A 17,135-nucleotide genomic window follows, 5' to 3' on the forward strand; every position below is an offset into this window, starting at 1 on the left:
TCAGAGCAGCTGCTGCTGCTCCGTGTGTCCTATCACTGCCTGGTGGTGCCTGCCTGTGGGCACGCAGACCCGGCTGGGCCTGGCTGCTCCACAGTGTGGGCACACCACCCTCCCGGAGGGCTGCCTAGGCCCTGCACTCCACTGGCACGTCTTCCAGCTTTGCTGCCCACCCCCAACCCCCATTCCAGAGGCACCGATCATGGTTTCCTTTTCATGTAACAATCACCACTGAGGCCAAGTTGTCTCAGGTAACTTTAATGAAGTGTCAGCAGTCCTTTCCCCCAGGTGGCATATAGATGGTTGAGCCCAAAAGCAGGAATGCAGCCCTGAGAGACCAGCCACCCACCAACGGAAGGCCGGGCTGCTGTCTGAGGGAGCCAAGCTCACTGCTGCAGACCCAGGGCCCAGGGCAGGAAAGCATCATTTCTTGTGGCAGAGTCCAGCAGCTGAGCTGCACGGAAGGTCATCTCTGGGCTCCAGGCCCTCACTCGCCTCATGCTGGCTTTGCCAACCCACAGGCCTGTGTGTGAGATGGGACGACAGAGGCAGCCGGGGATCCAAGTGACGGCCACCACTGTGGCCCAGCAAAGGGCGCTTTTACAGCTACACAAGGAAGAGTGGTCATTCCATCATGAAACAGCACACATTCTATATAAATAAAAAGTAAAAATGGGAGGGGTGTAGGAGGGAACAAAAATTGGCACAGACATTGATATATTGCTTTCCAGTTTCAATGCAACAGACGCAAATCTTGAGACACCAGGGGAAACAGAAATGAGGCTGGGCTTAGCTTTTCTAAGCAAAGTGGTTCCCTCTGCAGGGCGGGAGGGTTGCTAAGATGGACAGGGATGGGAAGCTAGGCCGGAGGAGGCCCGGAGCTAGAGGCCCGAGAAACCCACTGAATCCAGAAATGTACAGTGGGCAGAGGACGCTGCTCCCTGCCCTCAGCCCCCAGGAGAGCGGCTTTGCTTTTAAAAGGGTGGGTCTGCTCTCCTTGCAACAAAAAGTACAGCTAAATAAATACAGTATGCAGACGTAAAATCTTCAACTGACTTCGCTTTCTGTCGCCTGCCTCAGCAGGTCCACAAGCAAAGGGGAGGAGCTGTCATTGACACACCGGGCAAGCCCTCCCACCCCCTACTGCCCCAGAGATGTGGGAAGGATCATGGCACCAGGCCACCGGCTACTGGTATAATCCCATGACAAGCAAACACCTTTTCCTGAGTCACGCCATCACTCCCTCCTCCATTAGCAACATCCTCTCTTCCTGCAAGCCCAACATGGAAACTTTGGCCCTCTCAGTTTACTTTTTCTTTTCTCCTCGCCCCAACTCCTCTTTTTAAAAAAAGTGATGCAATTGTTTAGATTTGTTTCTTCAAAATACTTAGTGGCCTCCCCAGTTCTCTTTCCTCTAAGTCGGACAGTCAGGACGGTTACCAAGAACGTCCTGGCTTCTGCACGGGCACATGGAGAGCAGGGACGGCAGGCGGGTCTGTCCTCCCACCTGCTCCGGGATGGGCGCCCCCACCCTCAGCCTGGCCTGGGGAGCAGCCCCTGTTCCTAACTGCCCACACTGCCAATGCTCCGGAGGCTTCAGAGAGGGCTCCCGAAGAAAGCAGAGCCGGCGCTTGGAGGAAGACAAATGCTGCTGGGACGCAGACTGTCCCCAGAGTACATTCTATTATCTTATTAGGTATCTGAATCTGTTAGGAAAAAAATTAGAAACTATGTATAAAACTTAAAAATATTCAAGTATCAAAAGGCTATTCGGATCAAAGTTTAAAACAAGCTGTCAGCAAGCTGCCGCCGAGAGGAAACTTTTACAAAAGTTTTCTGAGTCTGTTCAGCAGAGAGCAAGGGAATAAAGCAATCTTGTCTCCGGGACGAGAAGGGGCAGGGAGAGTGTGGGCAGCGAGGGCGGCAGGCTGGAGGAAGACAGAGATCAAGGCCTTTCTTTTTAAGCCAAAGAGGAGAGCGTGTGCCCGGCGGTTGATCGGGAAGGTGGACTGGGTCACTCTCCCAGAGAACAAGCCATAAAGTGCGCAGCCTGGGCCTCCCTCCCCCTGGGGTCCGGTATAGGAAGTTACACCGCTCCCTGGGGAGCTGTCTTCCCAGGGGCACGTGAACGGCAAAAACAAAGCAACAGGACAGAAAAGAAGACGACCCATTTCTACACAGAGATCCTTTTAGAAAAAAAAGAGAAGAAAGGAGGTGAAAGGGGTCAAACGCTACACAGTGCTGACTTAGCTTCCCAAACCCTGTTACAAACAGGAGTCGAATTTCTAAGTCAGGGAAATGGAAATGCCCCCACCCACACAGGGACGGGGCCGTGGCCCCTACGGTATGAAGCAGCAGCAGTGTTTATTCAAGACACAACAGTGAGGGAATTTGGTCGTGTTCCCTTCTCCCTGGAAAGGGTGTATCTTGATGAGTGATCCAGTAGAAATCTTTTAAACTCTGATAAGTTAAGTTCGTAACAACCACTCCCTCCGCCTGGCCCAGGCCAGGCTTGCGCTCTCAGACGTGCTGGCTTGGGGCGCCCTCTGGTGGCAGCATGGAAAACCAGTCTGAGGCCAGCTGGGAGCTCACCGGCTGGGGGGCCCAGAACCGCCCAGGCCACTCGGCCTTCCGCCAGGGGTGGCTGTCTCGTGGCAGACGGCCTGGCCCTTGGGGGTGGCCCAGTTACTCCTTAAGAAGATTCGGTTCCCACTCTTCGGATGGCCCTTTTCACCAGGAGGTTTCCAGGCTGTTCCGCCGGCCTCTCGGAGATGGAGTTGGACCTCTAGACTTCAGTGGAGAATAGGATGCTCTGTCTCTTGCTGTCTGGGGCAGGGATGGCCTCCAGTTGCAGAAAATACAGCAACACCTGGACCTGTCGGAGCAGAGCAGGAGGAAGGGGGCTCAGAGAGGTGCTCATGGGGGAGGCGGGAGGTCTTCCTGGCCAGAGCCCAGGGCCTGGCGACTGAGGCCACCCTCATGCTGAGGGTGCTGGTGACAGGAGCTCCTCACAGCCAGAGGTCTGGGTGCACCTGGATGAACACCTGGTGGGATGGGCCCTGAGACGCCGAGCAAGGTGCAGAGGAAGGAGCCCTCCCTGCCCCTCCCAGCCACATGGCTCGGAACCTTGGCCACCTCTCTTGCTCAGTTTGGGTGACAATGACTGGCAGAACCCAGGTGGGGCAGGCAGAGGTCACCTCTGTGAGGCCAGGCGGTGTGGCTGGAGCCTGTCTCCTCGTACCTGGGACATGACCTCCAGGGACCAGCTGTCGGTCATGGAGATGGGCTGGCTGGGGTTGGCCGGGAGCTTGCTTTCCTTCTCTGAGGGCCGGAGGAGCGTGGGGCCAAAGACCGTGGCGAGGTTGTGCAGGGACATCTTGTTCACCGTCTCCTTTTCAGCCACCCTGCGGAGGGCCGAAGCAGAGGGTGCTGTTGGGACAGTGCCTCCAGGACAGAGGCGAGGTGGAGGGCCGGGGCCACCTGGAGTCCTTGGGCATGTGGTGGAGGGCACCACCCCTTTCTGCCTTGGGCTGGCTCCACACACAGCCACCCTAACCGGGTTCTTCTGGGTCTGAGGAGTACTTGAGACTGGTAGGTGGCTGGGCCACCTCTGAGCCATGACCTAGGAGAGAGGAAGCCCGAGCACACGGACGGCTGGGGCTGAACCGCCTCGCTCTTCACTTAGGCCCATGGTGCAGAGGGGAAGGGCGGCGAAGAGGGAGCAGGGCGGCAATGCCTCTAGTATCCAGCGGGGGAGTCACTGCAGACAGGGGAGGGGAGAGACGCCCCAGGTGCTGGGGAGTCCCACAGGAGCCAGCAGAGCATGGGTGGATCACCCTTGCTGCCTGGGGGTCCTGGAGCCCTGAGCCCCCGGAGAAGAGCTGGGGTTACCTTTTTAGGTGGTCTAGAAGGAAGAGGAAGGTCAGCAGGTTGGCCTCGGGGAGTGACAGCAGCAAGTTAAGCATGCAGCTCTCCTTTGCAACCGGGTCTGAAAGAGCTGCAGAAGGAGGGGAGCAACTCTTACTTCTTGTGGTCACAACCACGAGCTGGAGGCCTCTCCAAGAGTGGTCAGATGGAGCTCCCAGGCCTGTGTCTGAGGGCACAGGATGGTCCAGGCCAGTCAATGTCTCAGCCCACACAGCACTGGCCCCCAGGCAGCACCCGGTGATGGGTGCCTGTATGGGGGCGGGCCACCAGGAAAACCCTTTCTACATCTCAAAGAGGTCAAAGGAAACATGGGGACCACTGGCAGGTGGCGCCAGGCACAGTTGCCCTCCCGGCTGACTCGGCCATTCCTGCCTCCTGCTCAGAAGAGCCTGAGGCATGAGAGGATGGCACAGGAGGAAGTGGGAGTAAGGGGCAGGAGGGTGGCAAGGCCCCGGCAGCTCCCCCGTCACTCTGCGCACCCTGGGGGCCAGCCCCATGCTGAATGGCCCCGGGGAAGACGGGCGCCGAGGCTGCAGCTGCCCCATACACCAGCGCTCCCACTTTGGACATCAGCCTTCAGGTTGACTTAGGGTCAGGCCGGCCAGGGAGCCACACTTGAGGGGCTTGGGGCAGCAAGGCAGGTATTCCAGGGAGGAGGACTGTGGCCACTTCACCCTCTTGGGCCACCTGGATGGACCGGGGCAGTGGACAGCCCCCGGAGGACGGGCAGAGCCCTCCCAGCACAGGCTTGGTTCTCGGTCCCCCGCCACTCGCAGAGTTTGGGTTGAAAGGCAGATGGTGGCAGAGGGCGCACAGCTCGGGTTCCCTCATCTCACTGCTGACACCCCCAAGGGCACCAGAGGACAAGAGGGAGGTGGGAGACGCCTCCGTGCTCACCGATTCCCTCGGCAAAGTTGGGGTAGAACTCGTCGGTGAAGAGGGGCTCGGGCAGCTCGCGGAAGTAGAGCTTCAGTGTCCCGGCGATGGCGTTGACATCCATCTCGCTCATCATCACCGACACGTCCTTGTTATCTGGACAGAGCACAGAGATGGAGTGCGGCCTGCTCGTGGATCCCTCCTCAGGTCCACTCTTCCGGCCTCAGCTGAGCACAGCTTACACTGACCACTTTTCGGGCTCCTCCCCTTTGGCAGCTCATCCAACTGTCCTCACAACTCCCCTGCTGGCCAAGGGGCGACCGCCACGAGGAAGCTGCGAGGCCAGAGGGACAGGCGTGGTGCCCGGGCCGGAATCGGGCGGCTCTGCCCCACAGCCACCACCCGGCCGCCAGTGTCCTCTGATAACAGGAAGACACTGGGATTACTGGTTCCATTTTAGTGTTTAAAGTGGTCTCCCCTTTGGGCTCAGGAGGCCACTTGTCCTCCTAGCCAGAGGCCAGGTCCACTCTGGTGGCCCAGAGGGAGCAAGAACGACGACAGGGCCCACCCAGGGAGCTCAGCCTTCCAGGGCTCCGGGCCAGGGAGGGCAGAGTACGCAGGGACCGAGTCCTGGCTCTGCCACCTTCCACTGAGGATCCTCTGGGGTCTCAGTGACCTCGTCTGTCAACTGGGGCAGTTCCACCGACTTCTTGGCGTGTGAGGGTGAGGAAGACAGAGATGCCACAGCACTGTGAGGAGCTGGGTCACCTCAGAGCCCTTTGCACTGCTTCACTGGCAGTCAGACCTCTTAGCCACCCCCAGGGCAAGCAGGCCGAGACCCAGTGGGAGGCAGGGCCACTCCACGGGGAAGCCCCCAGTCCAACCCTGCACAACTCATGCATGCACGGTTAGGACGGGCTAAGAAATGGCTTCTGCAGAACCTCCTCCCACAACTCCTTTTTGCTCTGATTTTTAAAATAATAGGCCACTACGTGAAGCAAAGGTGCAGAGCATGAGACAACAAGCACGGGCTCCAGAGGCGCCCTGCAAGTCTCTGCACCACGCCCGCACCTCCGACCCATGGCCCAGGCCGACACTCACTGACGTCAAAGGCCGCCTTCAGCGCCTGGATGTCCGTGGCCACTCCGGACACGCGGTAGATGCCCACCTCCTCCATGCCCCGGCGCTCGATCTCCTCCACGCACTGGCGCACAATGTAGGGCACCTTGGACCTCTCCCTCCTGCCGAGGAGGGAAACACGCTCAGCGCCAGCAGCCCTGCTAGGGCTGTCGGTGCACCTGCAGGTGAGGCGCTGAGGAGCTCAGGTTCGGGCTGCGCACACAGCCTCAGCTGCTCTGCGAGCTCACGACCGTCGCTGCTTATGTCCTGTCAGGGCCTGGGATCTTTGGGGGAAGGCCAGTGGGCTTTTCTAAGCGAAGTTGGCCCTGGGAAGTCCAGTGAAAAGACCGCAGGCTTTGGGTTAACGGATGGCAGCACAGCATCCTTAGAAAGCAGTCTGGCCTCTGAGTCGGGAGATGGGACCCGGTCTTGGCCCTGCCACCCACTTGCTGCCCGTGAGGTGAATCCTGCCCCTCCAGCCTCAGCGTGAGGTGAGCCCTGCACATGGCTGCTCAACCCCCGCCTGCCGTGGGGACGGCGCCCCCGGGCTGCCCGACGCCAGTGCTTGGAAGCCTGTGGCTCTCAACACTTTTCTCTTCCAAGTCTTAGCAATGGACAGTTCCGGCCTCTCCGTGCAGGACGCTGGGATAAGAATACTTCAGAAACGGCAGCTGGCGCCGACTGGAGGCCTGGCTTCAGCAGCTAGTCTAGTTTAGCCACTGGACTCAGGAGCCAGAGCTCTTTCCCAAGCTGCCCTCACTCACGGGCTTATTTGCGGTGGCTGCTGATGAGTCCTCCCTGCTCACGCCCGGAGCCCTTCAGAGGCGGGGCGGGGATCAGCGTTTCGACACAATTCGGTGTGGGGGACTCCTGATGCAGGCCCTGGACTGGATGACCGGCGAGGTCAGCGGCCTGGCTGGATTCCATCCCAGAAGCAAATGGCTTCTGGGAGGAAGCGGCCTGTGTCCCCGAGAATGGCCCTCAATCCAATAACAGGCTTCTGACAACTGACCCGTCACAAAGGGGCAGGGATTCTCGTCACTCTACGGGAACCCTGATCATGACAAATTCCAAGTGAGGGACGAAAACCCCACCCTTGCACAGCTCCGGGAGTCGTGTGGGAGGCAGCCCATCCACACAGGGAGAGGGCAAGGACATTCCGGAGCTGATGGGACAAGTTTCACAGTAAACACGGGAGGCAGCTAAGCGCACAGTGTCCCACGGGCTTGGGAGGCGTCTTGTGCAGCGACCGTGCCACACACAGAGAGGGGAGACCCACACCCGCTCTTTCCTCCAGAAACACCTGGGTAGGGAGGTAGGCCATGGGACAAGAGACGTGTGAGCCCAAGCCCCTTGCCACTCACTTGGTGACCACGGCAATCTTGACTCCAAAGACCCCCGTCTGTTTTCGGGAGGGCATTCTCTTCAAGCTGAACTCCCTGCTGGTGAACTTGACTGAGAGTTTCACTTCGATCTGCACGGGAAGAAGGGACGTGGTCGCCTCAGCCTTCTCGTCCTCACGGCCTGAGTCCCCAGGGGCCCCGAGGTCCTTCTACCCCCTGGGCAAGCGGGCCAACTGGGGGCAGCCCCCTGGCCAACTCAGCAAGAGCCAGGAACAGTTACGGTGACTAAAGGACCGGCTTCTGCAGAACGGCCCCCAACAATCCCCACTGTGCTCTTCCTTTCTTAATCATAATAAAAAAATAACTAGAGAAAAAGTATAGAAACTACTGTAACAAAAAGCCACGAATCACCTACCAAAAGCTAACATTCTGTCACATATGCTGGGACCTTTTTTTGTGTGCGGTAGTGTCTTTCTTAAGATTAAACCCTTCTGGGGCACTGAAAGCTAATCAGGGCCCTTAGTTTCTAGGGGCAGACCCCAGGGTGGGGGCCCTGTCTGTCCTGGTGGTGCCACTGCATCACTGTTCAAGGAGGATGCTCAGCACCTGGTGGGTGACTGCACTCCAGACCCCAAACTGACCCCTTCCTGTGCAGCAGTCCTGACCTGCAGGGCTTCCCCCTCCCCCAGCCATACTCTCCCTCAGGCACCAGCCCAGCTCAGCCTCCTCTTGACTGTTTTGGAAGGCACTGGGGCCACCCTAACCTTCTGGGGGAAGTGGGCACCAACAGCCCCGTGGGTACATACCCCGTTCATGGCGATGACGGTCCGCTGCCAGTCTCTGTCCTGCAGGGCCTGGGGGTCCAGCTGAAAGCAAGGAGTCACGATTATCAGATGCCCTGCCGGGCAGCAGCCCAAACCTGCTACTTCTCCACTCCTGAGCTGAATCAGAGCTGGAATGCGGCCGGCACCTCTACCAGACACCAAGAAGGGTCCAGAGAGAGGAGAGAACCTGCTGGAAACCCCTGGAACCTTAGGGCCCTCGGCTTTCAGACCTTTGCTGCCTGGGGCTCAGGCTCACCCCAGGTATGAGCTGGCAACAGTTCGGGGCCCTGCACTCTGCCCTCCTTCCGTTCCTTCCAGATGGGAGCTGAAGTCCACGCTGGCAGCCCAGGAGCTGGGAGCCACGCCATCCACCATCACTACCTGCAGCTTAGTAGAGGCTGAGCCATCGGTTTCAGTGACATTTCAGGAACCCCATTTTCAATAGCAACTTCCCTGGGGGCATGCCATCCCAGCATTCGAGACACTGCTTTCTCCCTTAATGCCTGTGAGGCCTGGAGGGGCCTCCAGCCCAGGCCAGTCCTGTGGCTTAAGGTCAGGCCCAGAAAGACCCAGAGCCCAGCCCCAGATCACACAGCTAGTGAGGGGGGCTGGAGGAAGCCCCTCTAACTTCCACTCCCGCAGAGCATAGTCTAAGCTCCAGTCTGCAGGACCATGCTGTTTAACACCACCTAACAACTTGTGTGCTGTAGGATACCTTGAGCTTTGTGGGCAGGCCACGTGCCCCCCATCCACAGGGGCTCCATTCCCCCTTTTGGGAAGCACTCACTACCCACCAGCGGGCTGGGCCAGGTGACGAAGCACCTGGGGAGATCTTGTTAAAAGAATACCTCCCCAGGCTCCACCTGCGGAGCTGGACTAGTGGCTCCAGGTGGGATCTGGGGTTGACATAAGGGAAACCCACCAGGAGGTCCTGGTGTGAAGCCAGGTCAGCAGCCACTGTCCGACACCATATAACCTGGCATTCCTTGTACAGGGCCTTGTGGTCTCATCACTTGCTTTGAGCCACAGTTCATTTCTGCCACTAGGCTAGCTGGTTAAGAGCAGGGACCACGCCTCACGATTTCTGCACATAAATGCGTGTACACACACACACACAACAGTACTAAGCATAGTGCCAGGTCTAGAGGGGCGCTCAGAACAGGCATCACACGTTTACTCACTACAAGGGACCCGAAAGGCGACAGCCACCTGGGCCTTCTGCAGGTGAGGCAGCTGGAAAACAAGGTCCAGAGGCCTCTCCCTCGCAGGTGTGTGCCCCTGGGCCTGTCCCCCTGCACCTGCTCAGCACGGAGGCGCATCACAGGCACTCCTGGGGGTGGGCCCTCCTCATCTCCCCTTCCAGGTCCTATGGGTTAACATTCCCAAGGATCCGAAGTGTACGGCTGGATCGACACAGAAAAACAAAAGGTGGCAGGGTGTCTCCCTCCTGGGGCTGTGTGGTCACAGGTTCTTGTTCTGCATCTGTCCCAGGAGGTTCTTAGGGGCCACAACTCCCGGGCTACAGGGACTCTGCCCGAGGGGCAGGGTCTGTGAGCAGGGACCTGTTGCTTAGAAAGCACTCAGAGAAGGAAACCTCCCAGCGGCGCATCTCTGCTAGAATGAATCCCAGGCTTCAGGCAGGGCCCGGGGCTAAGTCGGTCTCCAGCAGGGGAGGCAGGAGGGGGATGACACCAGGACCCTTCCACGCTCTGGGACCAGCAGAACTCCTGGCTTTCTACCAGACTCCATCACCTCCAACTCGCGTGTCCTGGCCGCCCAGGAAGGAAGGGGCAGGCGCCGTTCCTCCCCCTCCCAAGAGAAGGGAGAGGTTAACACCATCGCTGGGAGTTTTACAAAAGGGAAACAGGGCTGACCCGTGGCCTAGTGGTCAAGTGCAGCACGTTGTGCATTAGTGGCCCAGGTTTGGTCCCTGGGCATGGACCTACACCACTCAGGGGCAGCCGTGCTGTGGCGGCGTCCCACATACAAACTAGAGGACAACTGGCACAGATGTTAGCTCAGGGAGAATGTTCCTTAGCAAAATAAAAAAAGAAAAAAAAGGGAAACAGAAGCAGGTGTGGCAGGAGACACCCCTGTCTTTCCCTCAAAGAATGGTAACCACTGAGCCCCTCTCCCCTCGAGAACTGATGATCACAGCCGACAAGCAGCCTGGAGACTGGGCAGGCAGAGGGACAGGGAAAGGAGGCAACTGAGACATCGAGATGGCAGAGACCCTGCCATAGCACAGCCTGCCCGGCCCACCTGGCCCACCTGGCCCACCTTGCCCTTGCTCACGAGGTTTCGGATGCAGGTCCACAGGTCAGTGCCCCGAGCACACAGGTACTTTTCGGCAGAGGCTACCCGGCTCCGGCCCCCCCAGCGGGGGTGGAAGCACCGCAGAAGGCCCTGCATAGTGGCGGGGGCAGACAGCATCTCTCGCATCCTCGGCCCTGCTGCTCCGAGAGGCCTGTGCGGCCGGATAGGAGTGCTGCTGGACAGGAGCACGGAGAGCTCCCGGCCTCGATGCCTTTTGAGGAGGCTTTGCAGGAAGCCACGCCCCCACAGCCTGGCTCATTAAGATCAAGGCTTCCGACCACCCCTGGGCTCTACTTTTTTGATCTCTGCGTGGAAAATCATCCCCGCCCCCCACCAGGAGCCTATTGGTTACGGGAACACCAATGTGTCATGGTTTTCTCTAAAGCCCAGAAAAGCCAGGCTTCCTTCTCAAGTGGCTGGTTTCCTGTGGGGGCATTTGGAGACGCTGAATAACACGTGTCTGGCTGGCCAGTCTGCCTCACGTCTGGAGGTGCCCTGAGGAACCCTCAGGGTCTGTACCACCCCAGCTAGTGACCCCAATAACAGCATGCACTGCCTTGGACTGAGGGTGGGGGACATCCCGTGGCTGCCGCCCCTGAGAGCACAGCCGGCCTGGTGATGAGTGGGGCTTGTTCCCATTGTCCACCCCCAGCAGTGACATCCAGCCCTGTGGCCCCCTGGCCCCACAGGCTGTGGCACAAGCCAGCCTCCAGAGCAGACCTGGGCCATGGTTCTGCAGGCAACTCCTCCTTGGGCCCCCAGCCCTCGAGGTGGCCCCAGACAGGGACCCTGGATCTCTTCCAGTGGGAAAGGCCATCCCCAGCCTGGCTGAGCTCCAGAGACCAGAGCATGTTGAGCAGAGCGGAAGCAGCATGAATAACACAAAGTGAGACCCGCGGCTGGCTCGACTCAGTCCGGCCCCAAACAACATTCTCATGCGGCTATTTAAAGCACCAGAGAAGTAAACAAGCGGGGGACCAGGTTTGGAAAAACAGATGACCGAAGGGAGAGGACCAGGAAATGGCGGTTGAGGGAAAAACCCAAGAGCACTCCAGATGCCCATGAGGGCCCCTCAGGGTCTCAAGGTCAAGTTGAGGAATGTACCTGCTGCTGCGATGGGGACTGGGGAGGCGGGGGACGGGGTGGGGGGTCCTGCTCACACCTGGCGCTCAGGAGGACATCTGCATCCCCGCTTGTCTCCCCTGGGGTTGGACAAGGTGGGGGCCTCAAAGGAACGACTGTTGGGGGTGGGCCTGGTGGACAGTCGCCGCGAGGTCTGCCTAGAAAACTACCCCATGCATCTATGCCAGGGAGGCGGGGGGGGGTGGGGGAAGCCCAGGTGGGGCAGGGGAGTGGGGGGCGGCCCAGGTTGGACAGGTCTGAGTGCTGCCCTGAGCGGCTCAGCAGAGAACCGGGGCTACTCCGGCTACTGTTTGTAGGCATGGCCAGTCGGGCAACCGATGGACATCCACAGGGTCCTCGCACTCACCTTGGTCTCAGGGCGGCAAGGACTAAACTGTCCAAAGGAGGAAATGCCCGTTCCTTCCTCACTTGCCTCCTTGTAGATGGTGGTTTCCTCTGTGCCCACCGTCAGCGCCCAGCACAGTCCAGCAGGCCCTCCCCAGCGCTCCTGACTGAGCTCCACATGTTTGCACCGTAACTGACTCCCTGGGGGAGGGTCTTCTCAGAGAAGACCAGAGCACCTCCCTGGGAGAGAAACGGGGTCTCCAGATCCTCTTATTACTACAACCTGTTCTCCAAGCTCTCTCGCCTACATTTTTACCTCTTTGCTGCCCTTCTCTGATCCCAAGCAGGCTCCAGCATCACTTAAAAAGATAAAGCAAGGCCCCCTGGATAGCTACAATAAAAAAGACAGGTGGTAAAAGTGTTGGCGAGGATGTGGGCAAACAGGAACCCTCTCACACTGCCACTAGGGATGTGCAGTGCTTCTGCCACTCTGGAAAAGCAGGGCAGGGCCTCACAAAGTTCAACGTGGCTGCCCGACCCAGCCTTCCACTCCCAGTGTCCACAGAGACTTGTGTGTTCGTGCTCACGGCAGCTGGAAACAACCCAAGTGTACGTCATTTGGTGAATGGGCAAACACAACACGGGACATAAACACACACAACGGACTCTGATTCAGCCATAAAAAGGAATGAAGTGCTGGTACTTGTGATGACGTGGATGACCCTCAGAAACGTCATGCTAAGCGGAAGAAGCGAGTCACGAAAGACCACATAATACAGCATCATGCTATTTACATGAAACACACAGAATGGGCGAATCTATACAAAAAGGAGATCAGCCTGAGTCTGGGGGTGGGAACAGGGAATGACTGTGAGAGGGTAAGAGGACACCATTTTGGGGTGACACAAATATTCTAAAACTGGATTGTGGTGATAGTTGTACCACTGCAAATCACTAAAAATGGTTGAATTATACACTAAAAATGGATGCGCTGTCTGGTGTGCCAGTTAAAGATAAAAAGATAGAGGGTCCCAAACTGGACCTCAACAGAGCAAGGGGGGCCCGGGTCCCATCACCACGCTCTCTCCACAGTGGCAGTGGTGCACTTCCTCAGGACAAATCCCAGGGAATCTGTACAAGGACCTACTCCAGTGGTTTTACATGTTAACAACTTTTACAGCCTAAAACCTTCCTCAAGCGCTTGTTGAAAACAATGACTACCCATTTTATGTTCTCGGCGCGAGAGACCCTGGGACCCGCCCCTCCAAGTCGGTGGTTAAGAGGCCATGTCAGTTTCTCTCATGCTCGTGTCCCTGCGACCTGGGCCAAGCCTCATCCATCTCTGAACGCCCCCAAGGCACCCAGGAAGGCACCCCCCAGGCACACGGAGGCCCCGGCACACGTGGATGGCATGAGCATGGCTCTGACACCATCCCCCATGACAGCAGCCAGCCCTGACATCCCGACTGAAAACCACGTGCCCCAGCCCATCTCCTTCCTGCCTGACGCGTCCCGTGGCTCTTGTCTTTATTTTGGTTGATGTTTGCCTCCCTGGCAAGAACGTAAACTCCCTGAGGACAGGGCTTTTGTCTGTTTCATTCACTGCGGTATCTCCGTGCCTAAACATATATGTATATAATATATAATATAAATACGTTTAATGTATATACAATATAGTAAAATATTTATTTGGCAGAGTGAGCATTCGCCACGTGCACCGGGGGCCCCTGAGAGCCAGGCGCCCGCCCTCTCACAGGTGATGGTGCTGGGGCCCCAGGGGTGGCTGGGAGAGGGGAGGCTGTGAGCGGGGGTTCTCCACCAGGCTATACCGAGCAGGGGCCAACTGCGCCCATTGATGGTGGGGGATTTCATGGAGGGGGCAATTCGCTGAATCTGTACTTCCATGACCACCCCTGCACCCTGTGGGCATTTTAACTCTTTAAAAAATGGTGATAAAATATGCATACCATAAAATTTACCATTTTAACCATATTTAAGTGCATAATTCAGTGGCATTAAGTGCATCCACAATGTTGCGCAACCACCACCACCATCCATCTCCAGAACTTTTTCATCATCCCAAACAGAAACTCTGTACCCATTAAGCAATAACTCCCCGTTCCCACCCTCCTCTCAGCCCCTGGTAACCTCCATTCCACCTTCTGTCTCTAGGAATTTGCTGATCCCAGGTACTTCATACAAGCGGAATCATACAGTATTTGTCCGTTTTGTGTCTAGCTTATTTCTCTTAGCATAATGTCCTTGAGGTTCATCTATGTTTTAACATGTGTCAGAATTTTCTTCCTTTTTCATGGCTGCATAATATTCCACTGCACGGATGTGCCACCTTTTGTTTATCTACTCACCAGCTGATGGACACTTGGGTACTTTCCAATTTGGGGCTGTCATGGTTAGTGCTGCTGTGAACAAGTGTGTACAAGTCTTGATGGCATCTCCACATTCATACAGCTGTTCCCAGGCACTTCAGTGGGCTCTTGGGGCCAAGTGCCACAGAACTGGCGGTCGAATGGGGAGACTGCCTGAGAGCAGGAAGTCCTCACAGTTTGGTGAGGGCTGGAGTGCAGGTGCCAGGGCAACGCTGGAAGGGGCGTAGTCAGACTTGCCAGCCTGTCTCCGGCCAAGTTTCCAGGCATGAGGCAAGCAACCCAGGCACAGAAGTTTGGGAAACCGCATACAGCCAGTCTCAAGTGCCAGGCTTGAATAAAGCAAAGGGTCAAGCCAGAGACCTGAGGCCCCAATCTCATTTGAGACTTACATAAAATATTTTAAAAAATCAAGTCTGATGTCCCCACTGGAACGTGAGTTGTGAGTCTAGCTAGACACACAAAAGATGGGGAAGAATGGGAGAGGACAGAATTCTAGGACTTGATATAAAGTCACTTGCTCAGGAGAGGAAACAGGGCCGAGGGGATTGAGCAACAGAGAAAATTCGCAAAAGGCGAAGAGAGAAGGGAAAGACTGAAGGAAGAAATTCCTGACAGTGGCAGGGCTCCAGCTTCCCTGGGCTCCACCGACCCTGGCGACTGCCCCTGGATGCTGCCCGGCACCGGGCCCCCCGGGCAGTGCCTTCGGGCCCCCATCCTGCCCCAACAGCATCCGGCCAGTCACTGACTGGACTCCTTCGGCCGGCCCTCCCGCTACTGTGACCAGCGCCTCCCCATGAATCCCGTGCTCCTGCTGTGCTACGAGCTGGGACATCAACATCTCCACTTTGGAAAATCCCTCCCTTGAAACTCCAGACTCACTGATCCCAACCCTCCCCTCCCCCCAAAATAACCGCACCATCCAAGCCACCTGGTGGCCCCGGGGCAGGGCCTGCGCTGGCTCTCTGCTTATCGGCAGTGTCCTCCCTTCCCAGCCTCTCCGCTACCGACTGTGAACCTGGGGGCCTGGGGGGCAGATATCTTCCTGTTCTTGGGATCCCCGGGGCCTGGCCTGCAGGAGGCCCTCAGTCACTAGGGTGGCATGGTGGGCTCTTGGTGTCTGAGGATGGACCAGGATGGCCTTGCCTCCTCAGATGGGTTGCTGAGGCTCAGCGCTAACTTGGAAAGGACCCCCGCCAGGGCCCCCCACACCTGTCTGTACTCGAGGGCTCGGATTCGCATGCCTTGCCTCTTTCCTGGATAGTCAGCACCCCGGGGCTGTGTCCCTCCACACAGGGTCCCCTTCCGCCTGCTGGCCTGAAGCTCTGAACAAACGAGCTCACCCACCCCGTGTTCTGGAGGGGGAGCCCTCCACCGCCCTCTCACAGAGCCTCCATCTTTTGAGAGGGGAAGTGGGCGCCTGGCAACGCATGCAGGACAGCACCCTGAAGAGCAAGGGCTGAAACCTGAGCCCGGGGCCAGTGGTTCCTGAACCCTGAGCTCATCAGCACCATGTAGGGGAGTAAAGGCAGACTGGTCAGGAGCCCAGCCCCAGAAGAGTGGGACCGAGCTCCCCAGGTGATTCTGACGCCTCCTGCCCAGACAGCTGTGAGCAGCTTTGCTGGAGACTTGGTTCCCTGGCCTCTTTGGGGGTTCCCTGGGTGCCTGCCTGGCCTCTGCCCTCCTGGCTGACTCTGGACTTCTCCCTGGTCCCCCCACCCAACACTCCCAGGGCGCTGCCCTTCCCCATTTCTCCGGAAGGGCTCTCCACTCAACTTACGAGTCAAGGTGCGTATGGGGGGCACCAGCCATCCCCGCCCCACATGTCATGCTCAGCAGGTGCCTGGTGTTACTGAGAAAGCCCTGTCTCAGTCTGGGCCCCCAGAGGCACGGACGCCCTCCTGCAGGTGTACTCCACACAGAAAACAGTGTGGGTGGGCGGGAGAAGGGGAAGGGGCCTGGCTGGGGTGGCAGGGTGTCATCACTGCTCCTCCTCTGACTTCCTTCCTTCTTCCTTCTGGGGATCTTGGTTCATAAACAAGCCCCGCTGGGAAGACGGTCGCTGGGGGCTGGGCCAGCTGCCACTACTCAGCATGACTCACAAAGGCCCCTCGAGCCACACTGGGATTCCTTCCCGGCTAATGACCGCTCAGGCGCCAGGTTTCCCACTCATTCGTCCCAGTGAAGCAGACGGACGAGGGGGTGGAGCCAGAGTCTACCTTTGCCACGAACGATGACAGTAACAGCAGCAGCTGACACCGAAGGCCCCCAGACACGGCTCTATGGCCCTCCACACCAATCTACACGAGGAAACAAGTTTGCGTGGGCAGAGCGATGACTCGTCCCAGGTCACAGGAGGCATGGTGGAACCGGGGAGTTGACAGTCTCTCCTTGACCAAGCTCTAGCGGGCTCCGCTGAGCCCTGTTTTCCAACTAGGCCTTGTCCCTGGGCATGTCCTCAAGAGCCCAAGTTTAGCAAGAATCCTGCTAAGTCAGTTTGGCAAGAATCCCCCATCCTCGATATCTAATCCCCCTGGGCATCTCACCAAATTCCTCATCCTCCCACCCCTGCCCCGGGGGATGTCCGGTGCCTGGCCTGCCTTCAGCAAGAATCCCATTAGGTGGGTGTAACCAGAATCCCCCTCACCCCTGACAGTTTCCTCTTAGGAATTTTCCATCTGCTGACCCCTCCCCCCGGCTCATTGGCTGTAAATCCCCCCTTTTCCTTGTTGTATTGAGAGTTGAGCCTCATCTCTCTCCCCACTGCAGTGGGGCCTATACCTATCTCGACAGTCCCTGGGTCTGGGGGTGGGAACAGGGAGTGACTGTAAATGGGAATGGGGAAACTGTTTTGGGTGATGTTCTAAATTTGGGCAAATGTT

The 17,135-nt window shown here is 57.8% G+C and overlaps 1 protein-coding gene across 2 annotated transcripts in view; it reads right to left on the bottom strand.

The window, feature by feature from the left end:
• Positions 1–235: 235 nt before the first annotated feature.
• BCR (BCR activator of RhoGEF and GTPase) overlaps positions 236–17,135 on the bottom strand; it is a 123,319-nt gene continuing 106,419 nt past the window's right edge. Inside the window, exons 17-23 of one of the 2 annotated variants that reach the window (XM_070516596.1) lie at positions 8,069–8,128; positions 7,284–7,393; positions 5,902–6,041; positions 4,822–4,956; positions 3,889–4,090; positions 3,239–3,401; positions 236–2,872 (exon numbers count right to left, since the gene is read on the bottom strand). In XM_070516596.1, the coding sequence (XP_070372697.1) occupies positions 2,783–2,872; positions 3,239–3,401; positions 3,889–4,090; positions 4,822–4,956; positions 5,902–6,041; positions 7,284–7,393; positions 8,069–8,128 (900 nt within the window). In that variant the 3' untranslated portion in view covers positions 236–2,782. The remainder of the gene's footprint in view (positions 2,873–3,238; positions 3,402–3,888; positions 4,091–4,821; positions 4,957–5,901; positions 6,042–7,283; positions 7,394–8,068; positions 8,129–17,135) is intronic. The other variant, XM_014866290.3, reaches the window with a different exon arrangement.

Source organism: Equus asinus, chromosome 8, assembly GCF_041296235.1.
Source record: "Equus asinus isolate D_3611 breed Donkey chromosome 8, EquAss-T2T_v2, whole genome shotgun sequence".
Taxonomy (NCBI): Eukaryota; Metazoa; Chordata; class Mammalia; order Perissodactyla; family Equidae; genus Equus; species Equus asinus.